This window comes from Quercus robur, chromosome 9, assembly GCF_932294415.1.
Source record: "Quercus robur chromosome 9, dhQueRobu3.1, whole genome shotgun sequence".
Classification (NCBI taxonomy): Eukaryota; Viridiplantae; Streptophyta; class Magnoliopsida; order Fagales; family Fagaceae; genus Quercus; species Quercus robur.
In genome coordinates this window covers 2,868,742-2,883,167 of record NC_065542.1, presented here as the reverse complement: position 1 = coordinate 2,883,167, position 14,426 = coordinate 2,868,742, and the positions used below count along the sequence as shown (strand labels likewise).

Sequence of the window (14,426 nt, the reverse complement as noted above, 5' to 3'; positions counted from 1 at the left end):
AAAAAAAAATCAAACACATGATGTGATGGGGTGGAACACGAAGACCAAGGGTAAAGGATTTGTATCTGTTTACCTGCTTACCTAATTATCTTTCACTTTCAAGTGTTTTTCCTTCTACGCTTTGGATAAATATAATACACATCTTCTTTTTAAGAGTCTATTTAGTATCCGTTTATTTTGTTAAAATTAAAAATTTTTTGTTGAAAATATTATAAATAAAGGTAAAAATTAGTTGTAATAGTATCGTGGGACTCATGAATAGTATCAAAAAGTGTAGTAGGACCCATAAATAATAACAAAAATAAACTGAATATTAAATAAGTTGACAAAAATAATTTTTTCCAAACAACACTAGAGAAATTGGATAAGCTTTGACACAAGAATTTACCATATTAAGATTTTTTTTCTTCTCTAGTCAAACTTGCAGCTGAAGAAAGATCAGGTTCACTCTCCCCTCAATTCCTTGAAAACACATTACTTCTTGTCATTATTGGCTTTTTGCAATTTAGAAAGCTCAATACTTCCCCCCCCCCCCCCCCCCCCCCCCCCAATTTCCTCAAAAGACATAGGATTACAAGATAGTGATAAAATTTCTCATAACTAATGGAGATTTTATCAATGCCAGCATATAATACTAATGGTGGTTTTATTATAAACTAAACGAGTGATCGTTGCAATAATTATAATTTATATTTTTATTGAAACACTATTTTATTATAAACTAAACAAGTGATATTATAATTGTGGGGGTGAAAGGCCAGGGAGCCCATATCTATGTATATGTTGGGTTAAGGGCTCAATCCGAGTAAGAACCCCTCCTCGACTAGGCACGGCCGATGGCAAAGGGAATGATTTGCCATTAAGAGCGACACTCCGGACCACTCCATGGAAGAGGATAATTATTAAGAAAAAAAAGGACAAATGAAGGCATGGAAATATCTAAAAAAAAGTTGCTACTATCGTATTAAATACTCTGCAACTAACTGAACTGTGCTTTTCAGCCTTTACAACCACTCCCAAAGACTTTAGGGAGGGGCTGATGGAACAAGTATCAGTACTATCAATCTAAATCTACACGTGAATGGTGGAAATGAAGGGAAGATAGTTTAAAATAGAGGAGAAGGGAAAAAAGGAGAGCCTGGAGCAACTTGGGTGCCAAACTTGTAACAAAGTCTTAAGAGCAATATTTAAGAATCAACCTCCTCGGATGTATTCAAGGACATCTTTCCCGAATAAAATTTTGTTATATTTCTTTCTTTATTATCAAAACTTATTGGTCAATCATCTAATTCACAAAAGTCCAGGTTTCCAACCTATTTTCTACAAATTTTTTGTTTAGAATTTTTTTGGGCCTAAGTCGGTATCTCTATTATGTTAGAAGCCCAAAACTATGACCTTACAACAATAATTACAACTTTTTATTTTATTGAAATCTTATAAACTGTACATATCATTATCAACTTTCAAAAAAAAATTCACAAATTTGTATATATTTTTGACGTGGCATCAACCATGTTTATCCATCAAGTTGTACGTAAACCTGGTAAAATTCACAATAATTATCTTTACAATTTTTCTAAATTAAACAATTAGTAACTTACTATAAAAGGCCATTTCATATGTATATGTAATTTTTTTTTTTTTTTTTTTGGCACAAAATTCTGCACTTCTCGACAATAGTCCAAACTCCAAAAGCCTCCAGGCTCCAATAATAGCATACTAACAATTCTAGAACTCACAATATTTTTCTCATTTCTGACGTGGCAAACCCTATATATACTCCCTCACCTCATTCTCAATTTTCTTTCAAGAGCACTTTCGTCACGCACCTACCATTTTTTTTCCCTCTCTCTCTCTCTCTCTCTCTCTCTCCTTCTTGAAGGGAAGGCTTTTGTAGAAAGTATTCAGGGCATGGACGGCCTCGAGGAGAAAGTTTCTGAGTTTTTTGGCGAAGATGGTAACGACTCAAACAAAACTTTGGAAGACCAACATGATGGATATGGATTCGATGGCAATGACTCCCATGATGACCCAGTTGAGAGAAACTTGTACTGGGAAACACAAGAGGTTTTGCTCCAGGTACATATCATTAATTAACATAATCTTTCATATTACATATATATTCTTCTCTTTCACAAAAGCATAAGAGAAAAGTTGGAGGTTCCTTTTGTTGTTTCGTTTTGGTGTTTCATAATATTTTGATATAAAGAAAAATAAATTTTTTTTTTTAAAAAAAAATTGGTGATTTTTTCTTCTTTCTGAAATTATGTTCTTGTGTTTGTGTAGCACAGCCTAACTAGAATGAAAAATAGGAAAAAAAAATGATATTTTCCTGCTTATTGTCCTCGATCGACCTTTTATATTTATGCACAAAAGCAAAGTTGAATTATTTCCATTTTAAAAAATGAAATTGAAACTTTAGATTGGTGCAAACAAAATAGGAAGTAATTGAAAGCTGATATGTTTATGCGGTAATTAAAACATGGGCTGCAGCTTGCTGATTCAAGGCTCTAGCACCGACATTAATTAATTGAAAGAAAACCAAAAAACAAAAAAAGTGTGTATGGTACTATATTTTTTTTTTTTTTTTTTGAGAAAGAATGATATTGATATTTCCTGTTTGATTAATTATAAGTGATATTTTGGTTTAATTTTTTTTTTTCTTTTTCCGGGAAAGTAACAGTTGGAATAATAGTTATTTTGTTATTTCAGAATTGTCAGGTTCAAGTGTCTGGACAACACTCATTTGTTTGTGGTTAATTTGGCACGACGTAGAGATATTATTGTTTGTGACAATAATTGGCTATGTTCATAACACTTGTCTTATTGCATTGCCACATCTTTTTTGTCTTTTTTAAATCACCATCATTATTGTCCCTCAAAAAAAAAAAATCACCATCATTTTTAAATCCAAATATATTTATGTTAAAATGTCTGGAAAATTTAGCTTTAGGGCATCAATTATTTTCAGCCACATAACTAGATTATTATTTTTATCAGTAAACAAATTGATTAAAAAGAAAAAAAAAAGAATCAATAAAAAAATTAATAGAAAAAAAAAAGGAGGTGATTATAATTTGTTTATTTTTTATGGAACAAATGGGTTGTCAAGTTTCTATCAAATTCCTTGGGCTAAAAATGATTGTGTTTTTATGTTATATTTTTCAGGAGATTTTGGAGAACTATAGTTTAACAGCATCTAGGTTGAGACAAGAGCTTAGCCGAATCATAGAGCTTGCCAAAGAGTCGGACTATTGCAAGTGCTCAAAGCCAAGCTCCGATGGTTGCATCCACTGCCTTAGACGTGGAGTTGTCACTTTGCTTTGTGAAAAAGGGTTCAGGGCCACTCTCTGTACCTCAAGATGGAGACACACCAAAAAGTTTCCAGGAGGTAAAACCTCTATTTTAATTTCTCTTAAAATATGAATCATCCATGGTTTAATTTATGCTCAATTTGCAGAATCTTACTTGATATTTTAGTAGAAACATCATGATAGACATTTATTTCCTTTGCCTCAATGTTTGTGCTTTAAAATTATGACAAAGCTTAGATACGGGCCTTTAAATATTATATTTTAGGTTATCAATCACATGGTTGTATTGATTAATGTAGTAAAAAATAGTGTTATTTTTTTTAAGAACAATTAAATTTAAGGATTTGATTTATTGCTCAATACAATCAAACTTAAAGTACACTACTTAGTGATAGTTACCTAAGTTTTATCTGTTTTATTACGAAAGTAATAAAGAATAGTTGAATACAATCCTAGCAATAATAACCTTTGACATGGTAACTATTGCAAATTTTCAAAATCTTATATTGATTGTTTTTTTTTCTTGGAATATAGGTTCACATGAGTATATAGAAGTGATAGCAAGCACAGCCTCTCGAAAGAAGCAAATAGCATTCCTGATTGAGTTGGAGTTCCGTGACCAATTCAAGATTGCAAAAGCATGTGATGAGTACCACAAACTTACAAGCCAGTTACCAGAATATTTCATAGGGAAACCTGACTACCTCAATGCCATTGTTCGAGTTCTGTGTGATGCAGCCAAGAAGTCGATGAAGGAAAAGAAAATCCATATGGGTCCTTGGAGAAAGAGAAGCTTCATGCAAATGAAATGGTCAGGTTCAAGTGAGAGGTCGTCTAGTCCTGATGATGAATTCATAAACAAACTTCCAACCTTGTCGTTTAGGCAAGCCAGTGAATCATGCTTACATGTTAATGCTTCTCCTGCTGTAGTAGTCACCTAAGGTTTTTGCTGGACCTCAACACGTTTTTGCCTTCCACAATTTTGATACTCTACTTAGGTTGGTACCATATATATGTTAGTAGTATTATTGTCTGTGCGTGCCATATATTGGTGAATGAGTTTTGTTACAAAATTTACTGCGGCTGATGAGGCTCAAGCTAGGAAGACCCCAGTGCGAAGCTGATTCTCTTTTGAAGCACTAATATTGTAACTTGTGTGTCATTTGAGTATCAATTCTAGTGTCATAGCTCATAATACAAGAGCTTGCAGTGTGTTAGTATATGTACAATCTGCCTATCGAAGGCAGTTAATTCCTATCTTTTATATATATACACATAATTCCAATCTTTCCCATATTATGTTATTATATATGTAGATTTGAGGTGACACTGTATCATTAATATATGTTTCAAATTGAGGTCTTGGTTTTGATACAAAAAGCGAACGTCTTGGTTTTGAAACGAAAAATGAACATCTTGGGCTATGGTTAAGAGATTTCTCTTTGTAATTAACTGGTGAGTGTGGACTAAAAATAACACACCTAAAAGAACGATCAATTGGTAGAAGAGCTCTAAACTGACTAAACACCCTCATTAGTAAAAGAATTTATTCCACAAATAATTGGTGGCAAGATCAGAGAAAGTAACTTGTCTATTTATTGTACTAAGTCATGCATTCATGTAATGGCGCAGTGAATAAATACCATATGATATAGTTTTATACTTTTTGCAAAAATTGGTCCTACCAACTTTTTATGCGGTATTCACTCATTAAGTTCTTACAAGAGAGACTTTCTTGCATGATTGAAGGTTTTTACCGACCCTTTAGAATGTATGCCAATATCAAAGGGAAAAAATGCCTTACACATTGGTTTCATCCACATATAAGAAGACTAGTCATCCATTGGAGTGACATGTTCAATAGAGTTGGTGTAATGTAAAAAAATGCAGTGGTCCCAACTTGAAGATGAAAGCTACCTACTAACCCCTTCTTCCATTAAAAAAAAAGCGCTACCTACTAATAACTAAAATTGAAAAAAAAAATGTTAAACATGATATCACAATCTATCACGTAATTTTTATATATATATATATATATATATATATATATAAAATGAAGTAACTAGTTGAATTGGTTTGTTTAGGTGCATGGAACTTTAATACTTTGCCTAAAAATGTTAGTCTCTTTTGTAACTAGGGTGACCTTGAGAGATCGGTCATCATCTTATATTGTGAATGACAAATTTGATTATAAATTAGAAATTCAGGCTCTTCAACACTCCCTCTCCTACATTGGAATTCCTCAACCCTTTTAAATTACAGTATGTAAATAGATATAGACTATAGTCAGTATTAAAAAAAATACCTAGCTATAAGGTTATTTGACATATAAGAATATTGAGTTTATTTAGTTAAAACTGAAAACTTTTTACCGAAAATGTAGAAAAAAAAAGTTAAAAACTAGCTAAATAGTATAATAGGATTCATAAATAATACCAAAAAGAAAAGTTAAAAACTCAAATAAACTAAAACTTGCATCACATCCCAAATGGGCTCTAACTTATTAAAGAAATAAATATATATTTTTATATATATACACACACAACTATGACAAAGATAGACATATATTTAAAATGTCAACACAAATATAAGTAGAAATAATTAATACGACAAAAATATAATGAAAAAAAAATATAAAAAAAAAAAACCTAATACTTTATATAAATTAAGAGATACATTTTAGAAATAATTATTGTAGTTGCACGATTTTCCTGGCCCAAACTCTTTTGATCAGGCCTTGGCCCAAAGCGCAACACACAATAAATGTTTGTAGAGGATGGGTGAAAGAACTTAACCTCAGTGAACCTGGTCGGCCTTAGGTATGGAGAATGTTGTTGCAGGGATAAAAACACCAGAATGGATACTCCCCAGAAGATTTTATTTCTTGAGTGATGAATACAGTTTTTTCCGTCCATTTCTTTGAGGGACTCTATTACATTATATAGCTCTATTATTCCTATCCGAACCTTACACTTGTTGATCATCTAAGCCCCCACTTGAGCACCTGTCCTATCAGACACCTTTATCATCCCCTTGTGAGTTGCAGTGGCCAAGGCAGTACTGTTCAGGGGTCTTTTCCTCATTAATGCGGCCAAGAGGGTGGTTGTGGCACATTTAATGTGGCGGTAGCAGCTTTCCATGAGATATTTTGGGTTTTATTCTTTTTATATGCTTGGAGGATGAGCTGCAGTGGTAGGGGCGAGCTCTTGGCCTGGATTTCGTAGCGTCCGAGGAGATGTTACTCTTCGGACAGGTTTCTTTTACCGTAGTTGGGCTTGAATAACGTTTTGGCTATGACTTCTCCTCGGACATGATGCTTTTCGGACGGGCCTGTGTTTAGGTAGCCCATTGTTTTGGGCCGGGCCCCACAATTATTATTAATAAATCATCAAAGATATTGCATTTGTTTATATTTTTCTTTAATATTGAAAATTTCTTTTTCCAAAAAACCAAAATGTCAAACTATTTATAAATTTTAAATTTAAAAATTATATAAATAAATTATTTGAATTACTTGAGAAAATCTGAACATTTTTGAGAATCCATCTAAAGGAGTTCTAAAGAATTCATTGGATTTGACTTGATAATATGCTTAAATGGTCCAGTTAAAAACCCGGACCAATTTAAGTACCAAATTATCAATTCATCAATCCAATCGTTTTGGTCGGTCTAGATTTAATAACTATAATCTTAATTAGCTCAATACTCCTCATGCTCAATGATATTAAATTTGAAAACGCATGAATGATTGTCTAACTAGATGGGTGATGCGAATTTGTCCAATTTGATTGCCATCCATATTTGCCTGATTGTCACGACCGAGAATTCACATTGGGCCATGGGTGAGTTGGGCTTCAGGATTGAAAGTGGGCCTGTTGGGATGCCACTGCCTTATGGGTCAGGCTTTCCAATTAAATATAGGAATCCTTTTAAAGCTAGAAAACACACAAAATTATAAACCAAGTTTTTCTTTTCTAGGTTAATTAACAAACAGTACGTTGTAATGCATATCTCTTTTCATCACTCTCTTTTTTCTACCTTAATATTCAATAGCTTTTTTTTTTTTTTCAGATAAGCATGACAACATTACAATATGTTGTAACATTGATATCCATGTGACAATATTACAAGAAGTTGTAATAATGTCATACGCATAGCTAAAAATTTATTACCGACGTACAATTATTACTAGTATATATAGGAGGACCTTCAAGCACACAGTTACATTATTAAGTATTCTTTACAGTCTATTCTCATACGTACACAGCCTTTGATACCTCTCATACACATAACGTTTAATACCCGATATTTTCATTGTATTGTTGCAATGGATCAAACACAACCCCTTTTTGAAATTAATCCTGAAGAATATGGAGATCTAATCACCATTCTTAGCATTGATGGAGGAGGAATAAGAGGGATAATTCCAAGCATTATGATTGAGTTCCTAGAATCCGAAATTCAGGTAATTTATATCTCTTTTAATTATATAATAGTTTAACTAATCAAACTTAAAATTTTGAGACTAAGTTAGACTTGGTTTAAAAAAAAAAATAGACCAATGACTTTCTTTGTAATGATTTCAGAGAATTAAATAGATTATTAAAGTGGTTTCGATTTGATACAAGCTTAATCAATCATGATACTTTAACTAAATAGTTGTGAAAAAGATTGTAAAAAATTATGTAACCTACAATTATTGTTTTAGAAAACTCAAATCTGTTCTACCCTATCAAATTTTAAACTGTTACCCCAAACTTTTTAAAAAAACTCAAAGTTGGTCTACTAGGATTTAGATGGGTTAGATAATTAACTCGTCAATATGTCAACTGTCTTCCCTCAGTTCCTAGTATTTATTTGGTACAATTTTTAGTGGTTATGGTAGACAATAGTATAGGGTGTTGTAAAAGTTCAATTGATTCATTTTTTTTTTCTTTGCTTTTTGGTGTGTGAATAAAGTTCAATTTACCCCTTACCGAATATACCTATAAGTCAAAATCATCTCTCTCTATATATATGTCACTTTTTTTTTTTAACTATCTCTTTTGTGTTTAACTTAACCTGTTTATATTCTCTCTCTCTCTCTCTCTCTCTCTCTCTCTCAAGAAAAAAAAAAAAAAAAAAAAAAAAAAAAAAAAAAAAAAAAAACTTAACCTGTTTTTAAATACCAAAGTTCAGTCCCTAAGAAATTGATCGGCATTATAGACTAAAGAAGGCTTCTTAAAGTAGGCTATTTTTAATGTTTTCTTCTTTTTGTTAAAAAAAAAAAAAAAAAAATTCAATTGCTTATGTAACTTATGTTCAGAAACTGGATGGGCCGGAAGCAAGAATTGCTGACTATTTTGATATAATTGCTGGGACTAGCACTGGTGGACTTGTGACTTGCATGCTAACTGCCCCAAATGAAAACAATCGCCCTTTGTTTGCTGCAAAAGATATCAAGAACTTCTATCTTGATCACTGCCCTAAAATCTTCCCTCAACATAACAGGTAAATCTTGATGATAAAATATCAACCATCAACACCTATGCCACTAATGTTATGGGGTTTGCTTGTTTTGTCTTTCTTTTTTTTTTTTTTATAGAAAATAATGTTAATTAAGTTATATTTTTTTTATTATTTTTTCTCTCACACACACATATAAAGTTATTAATCTAATCTTCTATATATTTCCTTGTGTAATAGGGTAATTACTGAAGCCATAGAGATGGTCAAAATTTTGACTGGTCCAGAATATGACGGTCAATATTTACATAAAATCCTCAAAGAAAAGTTAGGAGATACCCATTTACACCAGACATTAACAAATGTAGTGATTCCAACCTATGATATCAAGCTAAGACAAACTACTATCTTCTCTAGTTACAAAGTTAGTCTATATCATTAAAATTTTAATTTTTTTTATTACAATTATTATTGTTCTTTTCATGTTTAATTTGAATGTAATGTCTTTTAACAATGTCTATATTAACAATGTCTTTTTTCATGGTTATAAGGTGAAGAAGAATCCTAGCATGGATGCCTTGCTCTCAGATATATGCATAGGAACTTCAGCTGCTCCAACATTTCTTCCAGCTTACTATTTTGAAACCAATGATCCCAAAATGGGAGTGAGGGAATTTAATCTAATTGATGGTGGTGTTGGTGATGACAATCCGGTAATTTGAAAGATTTAATTTTAATTTTTGAGTTTTCAAAACTAGCAATAAAAATATTTATTCATTTGTATTTGTTCTTTGCAGACAAAGCTTGCTATTGGAGAAGCAAAAAAAGAAATCATTCCTAGCAAAGTAATCACCAATGTTCGTTTTCTAGTTGTTTCCTTAGGAACTGGTTCACAAAAAATAGAAAATACCTATGATGCCAATGAAGTGGCTAAGTGGGCTTTGCAGCAATGGTTGACCCATAAGGGTGAAAGTCCATTAGAGGATACACTTATGGAAGCTAAGAAAGACATAATGGACCTTGATATTTGGACTGACCTTCAAATCTTTCAGTCTCAACAATATTATCTTCGAATTCAGGTATTTACTAATCATTCATTTGTCATATAGCCACAAATTATGTCAAAAGAGGGAAAAAAAAAAAGATTTTAAAAGCTTGAGAAATTTAATTTTATCTATATATATATATATATATATTTATTTATTTATTTATTTATCTACATTCTAACCTACCACATAAAACAAGTGCAGGATGATACATTAAACAGAACAATTTCTTCTGTGGATATTGCCACCAAAGAAAACTTGGATAATCTTGTGAAAGTTGGAGAGGAATTATTAGATAAACCAGTTTCGAGGGTGAATTTGGATACTGGAATTCTTGAGCCTACTAATCAAGGTACAAATAGAGAGGCTCTCAGCAGGTATGTCACTATTCTCGTAGTATTTGAATCTTCAGAAACTTAGCATCATATCATATGTGCTGATTTTGCATGTTTCTACTTATCTATGCAGTGCAGCTAAAGTTTTATCCATGCATAAAAGGCTTGCTGAAGCAGGATCACAACACGGAAAATAAAGAATGGCTACCTCCAGATGACATAATTTTCAGAAAAAGAAGTTTCTATGACTATTAGTATCAATAAAGTTGAAATGCAAATTATTTATGTTGTTATTAGCATGCAAGTGTCTCACATTGGATTTAAAATTTACTTATATGGAAAAGAAAGTTATTGCTATCTCTATGATATTGATGCTTATGTCAATGGTATGAGCCAAATTGATTGAAGGATAAGTCCGATATGTGATCGATGTCATAATGACACAGCTATTCTGAGGCAATATTTAAAGGGCAACTAATGGTTTTGCTCAAATGGTCGTGGCCTTCAAAGTTTGATTTTAGAGAAGAGTGCTGGGTTTCACAGTATTCTTGTGATGCTCAGGCTTCAAATTGGTCCCAAGTTTGGTATAATCAAATTCTAGCCTATCACAAGCGCAAATTTGAGCATGTTTTCTAAACTTCCTCAGCTCTATGGAATATCTACCGCTAGTTTAAACTTCTAAAGCTACCAAGTGTCAATGTGGTTCTTTCTACTTTTACGTATGATATACTGACTTGGGCCATTTCTTTTGGAACATGTTAGTATGTTACATACTGAAACCAACTAGGAAATTCTGCTTGCTTTACCCCTAATTAGTAAGCTAAAGCCAAGTCTCACCTGGAATTGGATATAGATATCCATCAAGCATTTATAATTCGAGAAGGACAACAGCAAAATTGCTGTGCAGCCCCTCATACAATTGCTGGTAATTAAAGATCACTTGCAAAGACCAATAAGAGTGTAATATACGCTTCATCACTACAGATAAATTTGTTTCTCCATTCAATTTGATTGCTTGATTCTCATTCTCCCTCTTATAAAAAAAAAAAGAAAAAAAAAGGAGGTATTTCTCTCAAATTCTACTAAAACTGCTCTATTTGAGCTCAATACATAATTTTAGATTTGAAAAGGGAAACTAGCAAGGGCAAGAAAACTCTAACATAAATACTAGTTAAAACACAACAAATTCATAGAGAAAATACATGCACAATTCAAAATTATGAATTTATATGCAGCTAGTGATTATGAACCTTCGGGAGTAGTTACCATTGATGCCATGTCCAATTCTTCATCAGAATCATTCACATCTACATAGTCATAGTTGGAATTCACCTACATCCATTAAAAAATAGTCACCAAAAAGAAAAAGAAAAAAGAGTAGATCTGATATGGTCATAACTTGCATAAAACAAACTAACAAATATGAAAGTTATCTATTACATGATTGTTTTCACAACCCCTCTAATGAAATGTAACTACTAGTCTGATTCACATGCTTTATAAAATAAAAAAGTCAGTAACCAATGCACATAGTTCTCAATCTATGAAAGGTCATTGATAGGGAGGTGTGCGTGTGTGTGTGTCAGAGAGAGAGAGAGAGAACTAAGGCAAGGCATTATTTGGTGTATGAAATGATTTATAATATTTATTTTTACTAAATTGCTCTTTACATTGACTGGGTTTATCTTTTATTTCCTTGTCATGGCAATCACTTCAGTTGGGCTTATACCGCTTACCATGGTTAGCTTGCAGTTAGTATATGTACAATGTGACTAAAGAAGGCAGTTAATTCATAGATTATATATATACATAATTTCAAGCTTTCCCATATCATTAATATATGTTTATAATAGAGGTCCTAAATTTGAAACCAAAAAGAGCATATTTGAACCACCGTCAAAGATTTCAGCCTATAATTACTTGTTATGTATGAACCGAGAATAACACACACCGATGAAAATAGTCAGGTGTTCGAAGAGTTCTAGATACCCTCGTTAGTAATATATATATATATATATATATATATATATATATATATATATATATATATATATTCATAAAATAATTGTTGACACGATTAGAGAAAGTATCTTCAATTTAACTATTACAATAAGTCATGCATCCATATCATGATCCAATTTCGTCAACTTTTTAAGTAGTATTCACTCATTAAGTCTTACAAGAGTTGCCTTCTGACATGATTGGAGGTTGTGGGGTTGTCCATGAGTTGGGTTTGTGCCCAAGAATTGAACCCGTAGATAATCGGGGAGAGGAATCGGTTTGGGTGAGTCGGGTCTCCTCGAGTAGCGGTGGGTTATCAGTTGGAGTTGAGGAAGAGAGATTAAATAGAAAATAGATTGCAAATATCTCATCTACTCAATTGCAGTCCATTATTGTTAAGTCTACCAAGTTTTGGAGTCTTTATATTGCGACATTCATCAACATCTATGACAAAGATAGACACATATATTAAAAATGTCAACATAAATATAAGTAGAAATAATTAATACGACAAAAATATAATATAAAAAAAAGATAATAAAAAAATCCTAATACTTTATATAAATTAAGAGATACATTTTAGAAATAATTATTATTAATAAATCATCAAAGATATTGCATTTGTTTATATTTTTCTTTAATATATATATATATAGATTTTTTTTTTCCAAAAAATCAAAATGTCAAACTATATATAAATTTTAAATTTAAAAATGATATAAATAAATTATTTGAAGTACTTGAGAAAATCTAAACATTTCAAAAAATACCTTTCTTCAGAAAATTTCAGCTTCTTCACAAAGATTAGACTTGAAGAGAGTGCAAACCAAAAAGGAGGAAAGAAAGAGAGAGCAAGATTAGAGACACAGAGAGGGTGCGGAAGTGAAAGGAGAGACCAAAAAAGCCCTAAATTGGTGCTGTGAGTGAGAAGGTGAGACTAAGCTGAGAGTGAACGAGGGAGGGAGAGACAAAATAAGAGGACTGGACCGGACTTCTGTTTTAATTATTATTATTATCAGCCATTAAGAATAATTACATTATTACAATCTCCAAAAAATAGGTTAGCTTTTATTTGGCATAAGGATTTATTTTTAAAATAAATGGTTTTATTTTTAATAAGTGGAAGGATTATTCAAAACACTCCCTTTTCGCTTATTTTATTAACAAAATTAATCAATTTAAGAGCAAGTTTTACTTAATTAATGGCCCATCATCATTTTTTTCAAAATCCTCCCTCTAACTTATTTTTAATAACAATTTTTTTTTTCTTTTTTGAATAAATATGATAGAATTTCAGCCTATAACGATAAGAAACTTCATCAATTAAGCTAACTATAACTCATAAAAGCTTTTTTTTTTTTAAGTTAATCTAAATTTTACTTAATGGACCCTTTATGTGCAAACACCTATTATTCAATTAAAAAAAAAAATGATTAGTGAGTGCTGAGGGTACAATTGCAACTATTGAATTTATTAAAAAGAAAATTACAACATAATTCTTACTATCCATATTCTTTGCTTTTATGTTTTATTATATTAAATAAACTAATCTCATTTTTAATCAAACTTTGATTTTCCATATATAAAGATTTTTCTATAACTTGGATGATTTTACTACGAAAATATTTATGTTGCAATCAAACATGAAAGGTCCGGTTTGTGTCCAGTGAAAGTTTTCATTGGACACATTGGATTGCTGACACGTGTTCACTCTTGGACACGTGTCTGAATCCTGCCATGTCCAGTGAAAATTTTCACTGGACACAAGCCTTTCCCAAACATGAATTCTTTAAGACACATATATACACACACACATAAACATGTAAATGAGCTGAATTATGTATTAAAAGTTCAAAATTATTCATTTAATATTTGTTTTAACACTGGCTAAACTTGAGCTTATCACTTAATAGTTTAGAAATATATATATATATATTTCTAAACTATTAAGTTTAACCGTCAATTGTCAAAGGCCTGTAATTGAATTGACACATTCCCATGTTGTAATTATCTCTTAAAAAAAAGGTTTAACCATCAACTTATTATTATTTAATAGATTATCTTCTTCTTCTTCTTCTTCTTCTTCTTCTTCTTATTTTTTTTTTTTTTTTTTTTTTTTCTTATAGTTCAACTAGTTAGCACCTTTTGTTATTTCTCATGGAGACATTCAAGTTTAAATCCCCTTCTTCTATTGTTACTATGGAATTATATATAAATTTGTTTAAATCCCCTTCTTCTATTGTTACTATGGAATTATATATAAATTTTTTTTAATAAGTGTTTCA

General features: G+C 31.4%; 2 protein-coding genes across 2 annotated transcripts; both read left to right on the top strand.

Moving 5' to 3' along the window:
* Positions 1 to 1,815: 1,815 nt before the first annotated feature.
* On the top strand, positions 1,816 to 4,608 carry LOC126699427 (uncharacterized). The gene is made up of 3 exons (XM_050397257.1): positions 1,816 to 2,079; positions 3,169 to 3,391; positions 3,849 to 4,608. Exons 1-3 carry the CDS (start codon positions 1,912 to 1,914, stop codon positions 4,253 to 4,255), a joined length of 798 nt encoding a protein of 265 aa, XP_050253214.1. The 5' UTR covers positions 1,816 to 1,911; the 3' UTR covers positions 4,256 to 4,608.
* Positions 4,609 to 7,641: 3,033 nt separating this feature from the next.
* Positions 7,642 to 11,615, top strand: LOC126699786 (patatin-like protein 2). Its single transcript, XM_050397757.1, has 7 exons — positions 7,642 to 7,779; positions 8,620 to 8,804; positions 9,000 to 9,183; positions 9,311 to 9,472; positions 9,557 to 9,838; positions 10,010 to 10,198; positions 11,493 to 11,615. Exons 1-7 carry the CDS (start codon positions 7,642 to 7,644, stop codon positions 11,613 to 11,615), a joined length of 1,263 nt encoding a protein of 420 aa, XP_050253714.1.
* The last annotated feature ends 2,811 nt before the right edge of the window (positions 11,616 to 14,426 follow it).